General features: G+C 38.2%; 1 protein-coding gene across 2 annotated transcripts; it reads right to left on the bottom strand.

Annotated features, from left to right (window-relative positions):
* Positions 1-1,598: 1,598 nt before the first annotated feature.
* phf10 (PHD finger protein 10) lies at positions 1,599-13,440 on the bottom strand. Of its 2 annotated transcripts, XM_030726409.1 has the most exons (13): positions 13,301-13,440; positions 11,985-12,094; positions 11,272-11,402; positions 11,089-11,172; positions 10,849-10,973; positions 10,315-10,464; positions 9,688-9,797; positions 9,446-9,593; positions 7,817-7,969; positions 3,747-3,855; positions 2,978-3,166; positions 2,662-2,766; positions 1,599-2,330 (listed from the first exon to the last, which is right to left on the bottom strand). In XM_030726409.1, the coding sequence occupies exons 1-12, from the start codon at positions 13,370-13,372 to the stop codon at positions 2,669-2,671; spliced, it is 1,479 nt and encodes a 492-aa protein (XP_030582269.1). In that variant the 5' UTR covers positions 13,373-13,440; the 3' UTR covers positions 1,599-2,330; positions 2,662-2,668. The 2 variants fall into 2 exon arrangements, with proteins under 2 accessions (XP_030582269.1, XP_030582268.1); XM_030726408.1 differs by having other exon boundaries at positions 1,599-2,766.
* Between the last annotated feature and the right edge of the window lie 594 nt (positions 13,441-14,034).

Here is a 14,034-nt window from a genome sequence, read left to right on the forward strand (position 1 = left end):
GGCTGACAGCTCTATCTTCAACATCCTTTGTCCAGTATATCCACCCTCCCTCCTCTGCTTACATCCAAACCATCTCAACTTTGCTTCTCTAACTTAACCTGAGCTGTCCCTCTGATGTACTTATTTCTAATCCTGTCCATTCTGGTCACTCCCAATGAAAACCTTAACATCTCCAACACCTCCAGCTTGGCAGAGAAGATGTGCTAAGTTTTTCATGGCTGCAACTACATTCTCAACTCTGCTGTTTAACCCACAGATGCATTTTCCTTACAAATGTTGCACCATTTAAGGGGAAATACACAGGCTTTCCAACTGTATAAGATTTGCTGTCAAGAAGCATTGTTACAACAAGAAAATAATCAACCAAACACAAATTTGCTTTCTTTGTGTTCTATGTTTAGATCCCAGATCAGCTGGAGATCAGACCTTTTTATAGGGCTACTATAGAGTCTATTTTACATTATTGCATCAGCAGCTGGTTTGGAGATTTAACAGTCAACTGTAAGTTGATTAAAATGGCAGTAAGATAAATAAATAATTTTAATCACAGGAACAACGCTCCTCACTCCCCAATATTTATGTACAGTCTGCTTTTTGGCAGACTAACAGGACTTTATCTGACCCCTCACAGTTGTTCTGAGTTTGTGTTGATATCAGATCTGGTCCCCTTTTATAACTGCTATAAATATTCATTTGTTCCTCTATGAGTTAAACTGATAAATGAGGAGCTCATGAGTGAATGACAGAGAAATGGCAAGCTTTTTGAGGTTAGTTGGTTTTTAATTATTATTTATTCTAAGGTCTGTGGCTGATTTTTGATGCAGCAGGTGCCTGATCCAGGATGATTTTTCCTATGGGAAACAATCATGTCATCTTATCAACTGAATCTGTTTCTCCAGATTTAGTTGAACCAATATGGCTTGAGGATATAAGACAATGCATTTAAATGGCTATGTGTCATCTCAAGAAACAAAGATTGGGGCTTCTTATTGTGTCAAGTTAAAATGAAAACATCATGCCTGTTTCTCCAATGAAGTGGGTGGCTGGGTGGTTAGGTAGATATTACAAAGTCATACATTTCAACAAGTATGACCTGTTACACTTTTATGACAAAAATGCTGGGAATTTTTTTTTTTTTAGGTTAATGAATCAAATTCCTTCAGATTTAGTCAAACAAATTTTTAATTTGTCTCAAATTGGTAGTGTTTCTGCAAAAAAGATTGAAGTAAAATCACACTCAGTGGCAAAAAAAAAAAAAAAGCGTAAATACCTAAAAACTAAATTTCACAGAGGATGGTGCACATTGACGCTTTTATTAGTAATATATTTACTGTAGCTCTATTTCTCTAAACATAATGTAATATAAACAATGTAGCCCTGCAGTATTAAGTTGACTTATCATGCAGTGGTAAAACAGTTTAGCTTTAATAATGCAGCGCTGTTTTGAGACGTGTTAAATGATGTAAACAATTCAACTTTTGTTGTTGCTGCTCAGTCTGTGACAAATGATTGGAAACAAAAAGTAGAAGGAGGTATCATTGACAGGAATTCCTATTAACAACAAATTATAGAACAAAAATTGCTAGAAAATTGATAAATCATTCTTTTTTTAAGATTTTATTGAAAAAAAAAAGAACACATCAAACTTCAGTAACCAAGACAATATATTCAACAACAAATGAATGTAAGATTATCAACCTGCTTATTGCAGGACAACAGAAAAAGAAACATTTTAAGTTGATTGCAGAACCATCAATTAACCATCAAGCTGATGGGTGTTAAATTCAGCGTAATTACAATTCAGTGTAATTACGAGTGGTTCAATTTTTCTGAGACTGTTTTGGTAATTAAGGCTCACTCCCAAAACCTGAATACTCCTGCAGATATGAGGTCTGACAGCCAGTGTCTTTTACACGTTAACACATAGGATGAGAAGCACCACGTCATTATTGATTTAAATAAGATTTTACTGGCTTGACTCATTAAATCCCACCTTATCAAAATACATAAAAAATAATTCAAAAGATATAAAAAAAAAAACATACAAGGATGTAATTTTGAAAGAAAAAAGATCTATTGTTTCAGTAGCAAAAGGATCAAAAGCACCATTTTTTTTAACTGAAACAATTTCCCAGCAAACAGGTTATCACTGCAGCAACACAATGAGGCAGAAACTGTACAATTTAATGAAGGAACAGTCGACACTGTTAGTGGTCAAAGGATTCAGTGCAGTACGTTTGGAAGGACACAATTTCCAGTTTAGCTTTGTTGCATCATTTCTGTAGCTGGAGTTCATTCTCTGAGCTGCTCTGCTGAAGTTAATCCCTTATCTGGACATAAAGTTAATGTAGAATCACATACAAGAGTTAATAAAAACTCAATGCACTGATTTGGCTTATTGATGAGAATTGTGTTTTAAATTATAGGCTTGCCACAGAAAAGATACATTTGTTTTCAAGCAGTAACAGGAACTCAGGATCTTGTGTTTGGATTTTTTGTTATTTGGAAGGCTTCACTTTTTTCTTTTATGGCTCATGAACTATGCATTTATCTTTCTCCATTAAAACTGTTGGGTCATACACTTATGTAATTTTCAAGTTTTACAGCTTCTAACGACAGTGCATTTGTGCAGAATTTAGTAATGGGATTATTTTGATGGACCTGTTAATCATTTCTGAGCTGACTTGGACTTCTTAGGTGTTTTGGCTCCTCCTTTCTTCTTGGGTGTGGTGAAATCTCTGTCACAAACTTCACATATCCAAAGCCCTGAGGAGACAGAATAAATCAGTAACTACAAACGAGACAGGAATCGAAAAACAAATTGCAAAGCAGGTTAGATCTGCAAAATGTAACCCCGCAAGGAGTGAACTACCTTTGCAAACCCAAAAGCTCATTGTTAAACCTGAAGTCAGGCCTCAGGTATTCCTCCAGAACAGTTTGTCAGTCTGAAGTCACCTTTGTGCCTCGATCTACTCACCTGTAGGTATGGAGTCCATTCCTACGCAGAAGGTGTGATATCCTCGGTCGCACATGTCGCAGAACATCATCTCGTCTTCGTGGTGGGGCTGCTGGCACACGGTGCAGGTCTTACACTCCATGCACTGCCAGCGGTATGTCTGAATCATGCTCACCAGCTCCTCGCTCATGTCCAAGCAGGACGGGTGGCCTGAATTTAAGGACATGTGCACAGAAGCAAAAGATGGGGAGACACACACGGATCCAGATAAATACACGACACATGCACAGACGGGCAAACACACGCCAAGTCATGAAAACAGGCCCATGCAGACATATGAATATACCACCCTGGTATTTTACAGACCCTTCTAAGGCATTTATCCACTGACATACTGAAGCCCATCATCTTAAAAAAGTAATACTTCTAACATCAGAACATTTTCAGGCACAATAAAGATGCAGAATGTTGATGAATAACTGCCAGTGTAAATCATGTGACAGATGACTTTGAATCGTACAAGCTCAACTCTGTTACACACAGCAGCATAAATAATATAAATACTTTAAATCATGCTAGCACACAAATATATAAAGTTAGCCAGTCATTTAATAGATAACTAAACATTACTTTTGACTAAATACAGAGGTGATTTAATACACAGTAACTCCTGATGACTAACTACACATAATTTGCACTAAAATACAAACAAATGTGACTAAACCTGTATTAAAAAAAAAAAAAAAAAAAGGAATGAAACTGCTCTTTGGATATTAGTGTGTGAACTTACCACTGTTTTCACACTGGGAGCAGTGAATGAGAGCCTCTGGCTTGCCTTTCTTGTTGGCCTCTTTACCCTTCTGGCAAATGCCACATATAGCACTGGGAATGACCTTAGGCTGCAAGGGCAGAATAATGCTATAAAAATCACACACGAGTATCCTGCAGTCATGGAAATACAGCAGTATATATTATTTAATGGCTGGGGGAAACAACACAAGGCTTTTTCTACTTTTTGGGGGGTACTGGAAACAAAAATTTCAATATTTGGTGTCAAAGTAGCTTCTGAGGTGTTGTAAACGTAGGTTTTATTATTTAGCTACAAAAGTGATCTTTGTATAAAGAATGACCACAGGCTAATGGACTTCACAGCCCCAAAATGTATTCTGATCATTCAACTGCAACACCATACAAAGTACAGTGATCAGAATATGACTCAGCATAAAACTCCAAGGCAGACATGTTGCTCCAAAGAAGCGTTTCTCTTTATGACGTCAAAATGTTCAATAACTTTGAAAAATATTAATGCACTCTGACTAACGAGTGCTTCGATGCAACCATAACTTCTGTCCTCCCCATGAGTGTGCAAAGTCTCTGATGATGGTTTATGAAATATTTATGGAAATATAAAATTCCTGATTCAGTCCATGGAAAATCAGTTAGTAACTCCCACCTTATCCCCTCAGAATCACCTGATTTTTCTTGTAGTATAACTTTAGCATTTCTAACGACATCATGCAAAAATTTACCTTCAAACTATAAAAACTGCCTGAGTTACAGGCTTTTGAAGTACACAGGTGTGGGCTCATAGAGATTCAGCCAGGTATCAAAATGTAGGCAAAAATGAGACCTTTTATACATTTGTTTTTCCAACCATCCCACTTGATGATATGACCCTTTAAAGTTTACCCCAAAATGTATTTTCTCCAGTTTAATATCGAACAACAAATCAAACATCCAGTATAGCAATGCTTGTTTCTGTTACTCTACATCACAGACATTAAATTGGTAATATTTTGCAATTTAAATTATGACATATCCCATTATATGCTTTCGATTGTGACACTTGCAGTGAGTGTAAAATTGCTGGCACATTTCAACCCAAACCAAATGCACTTTGAGGGACTGTCACTGACTGTTTTCATAGTACAAAAGTAAATTTCACCTGAGCTCATTAGATATGCTAAAGTTATTATACAGCTGATCCTGAGGGTGTCAGACTGGAACTTTTTCTGAATTGATTGATTTTACATGAAATGACCCTGAAAACTTACAGTTGAGTTTAAAAGATGGCAGAAAGTAATGAAACAGAAAGAGCAAAAAAAAAAAAAAAAAAGGCTCGGGGACCTTAAGTCAAGACATCACACAAATGGGCGACTATTTAAAACTTATCAACCTTCCTGTAACTGTATAGAAAGCCATATAAATCAAGAAAACATTAATAAAAACAGACTGTGGATACAGCTGTAGATCTAAAACCAAAAGCCTTTATGGCTAAATTGAGTAACAGTCAACTCAAACAAGTATGAAATTAATCTAAAGATGAACTGAGTTAACCAAGATCCCATTAATCAAACATTTTCTCATGTAGCCTTTTTTTCAGTATTTTTATTTTTTTATGCTTGTATTATTTTCACCCTGCAGTATGTCCAATTACTTCAAATGCCTGAAGATATGGCGTGATATCCTTGATTAAAATGTCCCCTGACAGGAAATGAGCAGATTAGACTAAACAGCCAAAAGCACAGCTCACTAATGATGGAAATTAAAAACTAGAAACAGAGTAGAGAAGTAGGAGCAAAACAGCAGCAGAAGAGGGAAACAAGAAAGAACTGAAAGTGGTTTACTGAACTACTAGTGCACATTTTTCAAACATATTTCTACAGCAAATCTACATTAAAGCGCAACTGATTATGACTTTGGCCTGACTCATTGGTAACATTTATACTGCTATTTGAAACTCTTTACAACTGTAACTACATTTGTTGATTGTAGATGAGCAAGGCTGGATGATGCCCGCTCTTCCACACAGCAAAACTGAATAAGAGCAAATTATGACACTTGATCCACTATTGATTTTTAATTTACTCAAAGCCACTGGACTCACTATTAATATAATCTGCTGACTGATGTTAACGTAATTAATGTTGTATTACTTTACACAAGTGAACCCCACAGTGAATCCATGCCTTCTCTATATGTGTTGCGTGCACCTTGATGTGCAGGCGCATTTAGTGCTCTGTTACTGTTTAGTTTTTTTTTTCCTATCATGCTCTTCTGGCTGATTCATCCCTCATGCTGACTGGCTACATGCATAAGCACCCACAGAAGATGGAGCATGGGGCTCAACTCACTCTCTCACTGTCTTCCATCATCCACAGCATTTTTCCAGTTTTGTCTATTAATTATTAGTTGAGTTGGGAATAACAGGCAGTCTCATTTTCAGTTTTAATTTTATTATATGTTTCTTGAAATGCAGCTGCGTTGTGGCATTATTTTTGGCCTTTACTCGCTACACTTAATATGTCCTGTTTATATTACAATATATATTATGCGTTGAACATGCAACACCTGAATAAAAGTCTGCTGTACAGCCAGGTATTCAACAGTCAATCTAATTCCAACTTTGGTGTTCATAATTAGTTTTTATTCATGAGTTGTTTATAAAACAGCTTTCGAGTGAGGTCACCATCAACCACTGCATCTCCATTAATGGTAGCCAAACCAGAGGGAAGTAACTTTAATCAGCTAGCAGCCTTTCACATGTGATAACATTTGAAAAACAGTAACAGTCATTAGAAATCACTCAAATTTTCATCCAATGGGAAAAAAAAATGTCTTTATAGGCAGGCATGTTTTAACTTAACAAAATGATAAATCATACTTGATATCCTGTACTGTTATTAACTGACTACTTCTAGTTGATTGTGGCTACCAACACACTATGCCATATTTGGAGGCTCATATGCAAAAAGTTGTGATGATAAAAGGTAAATTAAATCAAACTTAAAAAACACTGAAACTCTTAGCAAGTAACCAGAACCTATCAAAGGACCATGCCCACACCACAAAGCTGAGCTGAACTCAACTGGACATACCCAGGTCCATTATAACATTTGAATACGCCTACAAGGTTGGATTGGAAAGCTAAACACAAATGGAAAGTGCACAGTGGGTTGTTGGGAGCAAAGTTTAGCATTTGCATCAAGATCCAGACTTTTTGTTTAGAATAAGTATTGAAAATATTCCACAACAGTGTGTCAGTCCACTTCTAGCTCAGCTCAGCGACAGTGTGAATAAGGTCAGCAAGGCCTCATCACGCCATGATGACATCACAGGGGCAGGTAATGCCCATGTCAAACAGCCATCTGATACTTATTAACAGTACATCACAGAGTGTATAAACAAAGCATGTTATTTTACCGATACACACTTAAACATTAGGGTTAAGTGCCCTCTACACTTAAGATATAAATGTTAAAATTCTTTAGTGTTAACATCAACTACTTTTTAAAAGCAACTACAAACTGTATGTGGTTTATATTTACTATATCAGAGTAACAAAATGACTTTTATTCAAAAAGGAAGAGGAAAACTAGCAGCCAAAAACATCCACTTACTTGTCTTGGAAGTATTTATTTTGACAAGTGAGGATAGACAAGAGGTATACTGAAGACAATCAAAAAGAAAAATTTGTCTTCACCAAAAAAAAAAAAAAAATCACAAAAGTGAAAGTGCAGTGAAAAAGAAACGTGAACTTTTCCTTTAAATGTTCTTATTGCTCACAGTCTTGTACAAAGAAGGCAAAAAAAAAAAAAAAGCCATGTGGCAATCCTAAAAACAAAAAAAGTGAAGACAGGACCCCCAGTGTGTGTCTGTGTGTGTGTGTGTGTCTGAGCGGACCAGGCTGTCCCAGCTGAAAAACTGACAAACTGCGGAAGCCGGAGAAAAAAAGTGAAGAAAGCTAGGGAGGGGTGGCGGGATGGATGGAGTGAGGGAGTGGTAGTAAAAAGAGGAGGAGGGGGTAGAAAAGTGCTGCTGCTGTTGTTGGAGAAGAGTTCAGGTGGTTTTGTCCTCTACCTTGTACCCTGGGGTGGTTTTCTGGGACGCAGAATGGCGCTGGCTGCCCTCTTTGCCTGGAGTTGCTGTCCTGTCTTTGGCCTTGGACTTGTGGCCGTGTCCTCCTCCACCCTCCTGGCTCTCCACGTCTGATGTGTTGCCTGAAGAACTATCCTGAAGATTAAAAGAAGACGGAGGATCAGTGAAGGACAAACTGTGTAGCACTGTTGTATGAGACATTATATCCATGATATCTGAGGTAAGTGTGGTGGAGGGTAGCGATTTTGACATAAGACCAACTGGAAATCCCCTCTGAACCCTACAACGTAATCTACGACGGAACCTGACAAGCACCTCTTGAGAAATGTAACTACACATCAGGTCAACACAGCCCGCAAGGATTTTGATTACCACATATGGTTAAGAGGTGATTTCCGGTTACGCACATAGGCCCAGCAAAGACCCAACGCCATTGGATCTTTATTTTACAATATTAAACACCTTGAGGTAGCTGTTGTTGTGAACTGGCACTATATAAATAAAGTTTTATTGGATTGAACTGAATATGTATCATTTATTAGGATGAATGTATTATTAGACACATACACATTTAAAATACAGTTGCATGTATTTTAAATGTGTATAGGCTCTCTCTCAACTGTGTGCTTCATTGTTTGTGCAGTTCACTATGTGCAGGTCGCCGTCAGTCTGCCTTCCTCCTGCAATTAACCCTATAATACTGAACCTGTCAATGGTGACAGAAGGTACTGCAAACGTCCCGCCGTTCGCGGACTTCCGGCAACAATTACTGTAATAACCCTATGTTGGGTGTGAAGCACATTTTCTCAGCTTTCAGAAACCATGTGAATTTTTCCGATAAGCCAAAAAGTCGTGTAATTACGGTAATTCAAAATACTTTTGATCTGACATCTCCGCGGTGATACCCTCAGTGCTAACAAGCTGTTCACAGCACGTAAAGGCAAGTAACAGGTGAATCGGCGGCAATCGCTTGGTGTTAGAGGGTTAACCAATGAAAATTGGCAGCAGGCCAGTTCTCACTCATCTGTAGCTGAGTCCACGGCTCAAATCCAAGCAGTGCTAATTATGACAGTTGTTTAAAAAGACTGTCAAACTGTGAATCACAACTGCTATGATGTCACATGAACCATCTGCCCGTTTCTTGTTTCCTGCTAAGGCAAGGTTACTCAGCATTTGGCTATTCTTGTAAAAAGGTCAACAGTACCCAGAAAGGCTTTGTAACTGCAATGTTTTCTTCTCTAAACTGCTGTCTGGTCCTTAAAGCATTCGTTTAAATAGGAGGAACCTGGGCCAGCTCTAAGCCTTTCATATTCACACACACCACACTGTAAGGTGCTGTCAGCTGTTAGAGACACTAGACTTAGAAGTGCTACACTCTTGTGTCATTTTTCTTTTGGGCAGGAAGGCCAAAAAGTATAGTATTTTCTTTAATTAACTCCTTGGTTAGAGTAACATCCACCTGCCCTGCACTTTCTGGTTTTCATTTTGACTACCTAGTTTAATATGAAATCTATACAATGAACGACTTAACTCTAACTAAACATCTTCCATCTGATTAATTAATATTACTCCCATAACAAATACATATAGCTGTGCACAGAATAGTCTTACAGAGGAGTTCTTGTTCTTCTTGTCATCCTTGCCATCCTCAGCATCATCTGAGTCAGGCTCTGAGTCCGGCGCAGGAAGTTCCGGATCCAGTGGAGGCTCGAACAGAGCTGTGTTCAGCGGCAGGTATCGCAGCTCATTTGGAGAGTACCTGTCACACACACAAAGTAATCCTTCAGTATATTAAATTAAATTTAAAACAGAACAATTATAAGCAAAATCACCTTTTTTAGTATATGACATACTTTTTATAATAGTCTTGGAACTGTCCTGGTATGAGAGCCACAGGGTAGGGCCCTGTCCTGGTTAGCTCTGGAGCCAGCACTTTAAACCTGCCCTGTGGCACCTGGATGATCTGGTACAACAAAAAACAACATTTTGGAGAAAATTTAAAACTCACCAAAAGAAGACAGCCTGCTACCCCCTTTTCTCTTTATAGGGAAACAACTCAAGGTATAGTGGAAAAAGCAGTGACAATGTTGTAAGAGTGAAGTCTGCACCATCAAGTCAAAAAGCAGCAGAATTTCCAAATGAAGTAAGTGAAACAATAACACCAAGGAAGAAGCCAGAAAAACAACTTCCAAATTCCTATTAATTTTTTGATAAAGCCTGTCCTGTTTATGGTGCATAGTCTCTCTATGCTCCCTTTTTCTCTTTTCTCCCCCTCACCAGCCAACTGGTGAGGGTAGATGACTGCCCCTCCCTGAGCCTGGTTCTGCAGGAGATGTGTGTGTGTGTATGTGTATATGTGTGTGTGTGTATATATATATATATATATATATATATATATATATATATATATATATATATATATATATATATATATCCAAAAGATAAGTGGAAGAGGATGGATGGTATATCATTGGATTTACATGTGTCTGGAGGTCAAAGTAAGCTCTCCTCTCTTCCATGCGCTCCCTGTTAAAGTTACTGTTGAACTCTGCAGCTTTTTTTGCCGCCTTCTTTATATACTCGGGAACTTTGCTGGCCTCCACCTTCTGAGGGTTCTGCTGTTGCATTTGCTATGAAAGAACAAAGCACATAAGAAATAATTTGTAGGTGTTTGTGGAAGATTTTAAATTACACTTTAGATAAATATTTGAAAACAATCTGGGACTGCTTCTACAGCAGGGGTGTCAAACTCCCGACCCTCGGGCCGCATCTGGCTACACCCCCTACTTCCGGTCCGCAAATTGATGTCAAAAATAACATAGAATTTGGCCCTTTAAGTTACTTTTTTGATATTTTGCTTAACCCTCATAATTGGAAGGGAAGGCAAAATGTCAAAAAAGTAACTTAAAGGGCCAAATTCTATGTTAGTAGGGGGTGTGGCTGGATGCGGCCCGTGGGCCGAGAATTTGACATCCCTGTTCTATAGGATCTTTTTATGTTGTCTGTGTACTCACAGAGTACTCTTTTGCTATTCTCTGTCGCTCCCTCTCCTGAAGTATGACCGAATACTCTGAGTGTTTGGTCGGATATTCCTTTATCATCAGATCGATCACCTCATCGCTCCGCAGAGCTGTCAAACCTGAAGAAATGAAAAGACGATACCAGTGTGACCCATTTGACAGTATCGACATGCATAATTGGATCAGCTGCTCGTGTTGTGCTAATGAGCCTAAGTTTGAAGGACTGGTTTCTACCCAAAGTGCACTGTGTCTCAGTGATGACATTCTGTTCACGAAGGTAGAGCTTCTCTTTGTGGGACAAGTCTCTCCTCTCCATATCTACAGAGGGATACAAAAGCACAAACACCACCACTGCTTATAGCTTATAGTAACTTTTTGCAAAAAAAAAAAAAAAAAGGTAAAGTGAAAGAGTCTCACCAGGATACTTCCTCTTGAATGATGTGACTCCCAGATACTCGCTGACCTGCTCCTGCAGCATATAGTACTCTCCTGTATCGTCTGGTGGCCATTTGTATTCTGTCAGGTTTTCTGCTGGGAAATATGTCGGACTGGAAGGGGAGATTGGAAGGACAACAGGGTTTAACAATTTAAAAACATTCTGCGAGAGTAGTCTTACACGGGAAGAAATAAAGAGGCAACCCTGACAGTTAGAGCTTTCAGTTGTATAATAGAGAATAGAATAGAATAGAATGCCTTTTATTGTCATTATACAGGATGTACAATGAGATAGGAGGGCCACTCCTGTTCAGTGCCATGCAATAGAAAATCAAATTCTCTAAAATAAAAAATAAAAATATTATAGTCTAGTATAATCAAGAAATATACAGAAAATAAACAATGTATAAAATATACAAAAAATAGAATGTATAAAAATATATACATACATTGGTGCATCTGTACATTGTAAGAAAAGTAAATAAGTGCATACATATAAAAATGCAGATGATGAATATTGCACTAGTGAATGAATACTGGATATTACACAATATAGGAATGTTAGATATTGTTCAGTATGAATAATCTAATATTGCACATGTTTAATATGTTTTGGGGGTTTAATAAAATAGAAAGAATCTAAGATATGTAAACAACAAATACACTGCCCCTTGTAGCGTGCAAAGCCAGCCTACCCGAGCTCTTGACTGGAGGTATCACAGCTTCGAGAGCTGTCCCCTGAACCCATTCTTCTTCTCTTGGGAGGTTGGCTGCCATCATTGGACACTTCTTCTATCACATCCTCCTACAGAAAAAAGAAAAACCAGAATTATTAACACAGTGATTAGATAATGTGATGTTTAAAAACTCCAGATCGTGCATGAGTGAATGCACAAACCTTTTATGGAATACAGAGTGAAAAACAAGTTTTCTAATTTTTGATGTGACATTTTCACACACAGAGAAATAATCAGATCCCTAAATTACTTTTTGGTAGGCAAACTGAAGCACAGTTCAGAGTGCTCATTATACAATTCCAGGAAAATGGTCATGTTGCTACAGCCAAATTTAACCTGAATCGAACCCTCAGGACCTCCACACAGAGCCAAACTCCTATGGTGGGAATGTCTGGCCCACTTGGTCGCTGACAGAGTTTCCATTCATCAAAGGGATGTTTTGAATTCATCTTAAGCAGTCCCAGTTAATGATTAAGGTTAACTTGTGGCAGTATTGCGGCACTGAAGACTGGACCCCCACCCCCCCAAAAAAACAAGTTACTTTTACTATAGCTGTAAACACTAGTGTACTTTTGTGGACATATTCAGACTTTTTACTTATTACTCCACAGACAGGAGATAAAACCACGCAAAGAGCACATCACTGATATTTTAGACCTGACGGTGTTTTCTGGTAATGCAGAAAACTTTTTAGACAACTCCAAAAGTTCCCATTCAGAGATTTAGGCACTCTCACACACAGGGTCCCTTTAAAAACACACTAAAGACTAAAATCAACTCCACTAACTACCATTCCACCTCATAAAAAATAAGGATATGTCCCCCATACATCAACACAAAGATCTCCTGGATATTACGACGGTAGTTTAATTATTTACTGCGCCAAATCGGTGACATAACAAAATTATGAGTTTACAGAACAGAGCTTGCTGACAGCAGGCGCACAAATGCTCAAATCAGTCATAATAAAGCAGTAATACAGTATTTAAAGTCGCGTTTTTTACTAAGATAATTTAAGAAGTAGACAGGTCACTGCTGATAAATACAACATGTAAATTCAACCGAACAAGCTAACCAGCCAATTACTACACAGCTGAAAACAAAGGAATGATGCTAATGTGGCTACTGATCATCAATCATGGACCAAAGTGTCCTATCATGGATAGCCAGTTAGCTGTTAGCTAAGGCTACAGCCGTGCAGGGATCCGGGAACAAAGCTAACAGTGACTCATGTCTTTTTTGTTTTGTTTATTATTATGGCGTACAAATGTCACCTTTATGGATTGTGCTCCGGGGGTAGCGGGGTTGCTATCGCAGGGCGGCCTGACGGGGAGCACAGCAGCCATATTTCGCTAAATGAGTTCTGCAGCTAAGCTAGCTCAGGAGCTCGTTCCTTCTTCGCCGGCAAATTCTCGCGGCGGTTGGCTGACGTATAAACATGGCCGACACCTGCTGGACTGGAGGTGGCTGGTTTGGGGAAATGACTGGGAATGTGTGACATAATCTTGATACAGTATTTGCCAAAAGTATTCATTCATCTGCCTTCACACGCATTTGAACTTGAGCGGCATCCCATTTTTAGTCCACTCTTTGCAGCTATAACAGCTTCAAGATTATTTTCTGGGAAGGCTTTCCACAAGGTTTAGGAGTGTGTTTATGGGAATTTTTGACCATTGTTCCAGAAGCGCATTTGACACGCAGTCACACAATACAATGTCTTGTTTTACTTAAAACATGAAAACATAGCACCTTTAAGGATTTAATTATATTTATATAAGTGGAAAGAGCAAGAACATTCTGAAACTACTGGCATTTACTATATAACCATGTATAAGCACTACAACAGTTAAACACTGTCCTCATTTCTGTATCATAAAAAACCTTCATAACTACCATTTATAATTATCAACATTAATTCAATAATAATTAAGACTTAGAGCACAAATCTTGCTTATTGCAAACTAGTCTGGGCATTCAAAGCAGCTGCAGGAAACCTTGTGTGTGTGGG

This window comes from Archocentrus centrarchus, chromosome 3 (genome assembly GCF_007364275.1).
Source record: "Archocentrus centrarchus isolate MPI-CPG fArcCen1 chromosome 3, fArcCen1, whole genome shotgun sequence".
Classification (NCBI taxonomy): domain Eukaryota; kingdom Metazoa; phylum Chordata; class Actinopteri; order Cichliformes; family Cichlidae; genus Archocentrus; species Archocentrus centrarchus.